At 46.2% G+C, this 1,537-nt stretch overlaps 1 protein-coding gene across 1 annotated transcript; it reads left to right on the top strand.

Moving 5' to 3' along the window:
* Positions 1-622: 622 nt before the first annotated feature.
* Positions 623-836, top strand: Pmar_PMAR008315 (hypothetical protein; the record flags this gene model as incomplete). Its single annotated transcript, XM_002775151.1, has 2 exons — positions 623-703; positions 756-836. 2 exons carry the CDS (start codon positions 623-625, stop codon positions 834-836), a joined length of 162 nt encoding a protein of 53 aa, XP_002775197.1.
* Between the last annotated feature and the right edge of the window lie 701 nt (positions 837-1,537).

The raw sequence follows: 1,537 nt of genomic DNA on the forward strand, positions 1-1,537 counted from the left end.
GCTAAGTAGGGTGTTGATGATCCGATGGGGGGCCGAGTAGTTTACACGAAGGGTTTAGGGTGATGATCATGTGGAGGTCTTTCGCGACGCAAGGAGAGTATCATGATCATCATGGTGATCCTATTAGAGGGTATAAATCGAGTATGGACAAGTTGTCATCAGGAGATTTGGAGGGACGAAGGAAGGTTCTGCTCTACAGGTGACGCTTGAGGGGTCGACGACGACCCTCGGTGGCCACAACATCGTTTAATATATACATTAGGATTCTTATTCTCGAGTACTCGACATAACTCCTTCAGCCATTCGAAGAGAGTTGCTTGTGTTCCGTTTTGGTATACTCTCAGACTATCGTGTAGAGTAGATCCTTTCTGCCGTTATCGTTAGTGTGAGGCTCACGATAATAATAATCATTATTATCGTTATTTGTATAGTATTGGTAGTATTAGGCCACAGTTGAATATGTACGTCCTTACTCCTGGTGTAATTGTATTCCCTTTATCAGAGCCCGTCAAAGAGGTTATCTCGAGTTGGATGTGATCCTTGGTAGTTTTGCTGGTAGTAGCCTCCTAGCATAGCCTCCAATAAGTGCATCATCATCATCTTAGATCGATATCTACGTGATATGCCGGAGGTAGAGGTCGATGAGTTCGAGGAGATACTGGCCTTAGAGAATCTCGATCTGTACGAGTGGTTGTCGGCGCAGGTGGGTAATCGGAAGGTAGTCTCGGGTTCTGATTCTCGATACCAATTCTCAGTCGGCAGCCCCTAGTGAGCTTGTAGAGAGCAACTCTGTATTCCGCAAATTGTTGGAGTATACCGGCTCGTCTTCCTCTTGAGTCTACCATGAGTTTATGTTGGTTTCTGCTTATATTCTGCTCTTAAGCTGTTGGCTGACAAGTGTCTTAATATGGCGGCCTCTGGTAGGTGGTCGAGGCATAGTTCAGTCTTTCGGGGCTGCTGTTGTGTATTATCGTGCTTATCACGAGTGAGGGTCATCATCATCAATGCGATTAGGATAGCAACCAGAAAACAACAATAATCTCCCGAAATTTCTGTAGAAAATTTTATGAAACTGAGTGTAGCTGAGCATGCGCATATTCATCAACCTCATACTCATCATCATACCGACAAGCCACACGTGAGCGTACACGATCCTTAAAGCCCTTTTATGCCCCTCCCCCCCCGTAGGTGGGCATTGATGAGTGGTACCCTCCTCCCTCTCCTTGACTCTGCTATCTTGGATGATAATGGAGGTACACCCTCTTGTATTGAACCGAGCCCTGTTGTTGTTGTACATCCCTCTATATTCAGAGGAACCTCCCTCTGGCATCATCATAGAGGAGGAAGGTGATCATCTCAATAACGCAGTCCGTTCAGTAGTTCCAACTATTCACGACTCCAACACTGTTGGCGTTGGCGGCCACAACGATTATGATCATCATGATACCCGGTACGTATATGTCTCCGAGATCGTCATCTTGGCCCGCCTATATAGATTCAATGCCAACAGCAGTAGCAGCAGCCACAGCTTCTTTGG

This window comes from Perkinsus marinus, assembly GCF_000006405.1.
Source record: "Perkinsus marinus ATCC 50983 genomic scaffold scf_1104296956506, whole genome shotgun sequence".
Lineage (NCBI taxonomy): Eukaryota > Perkinsozoa > Perkinsida > Perkinsidae > Perkinsus > Perkinsus marinus.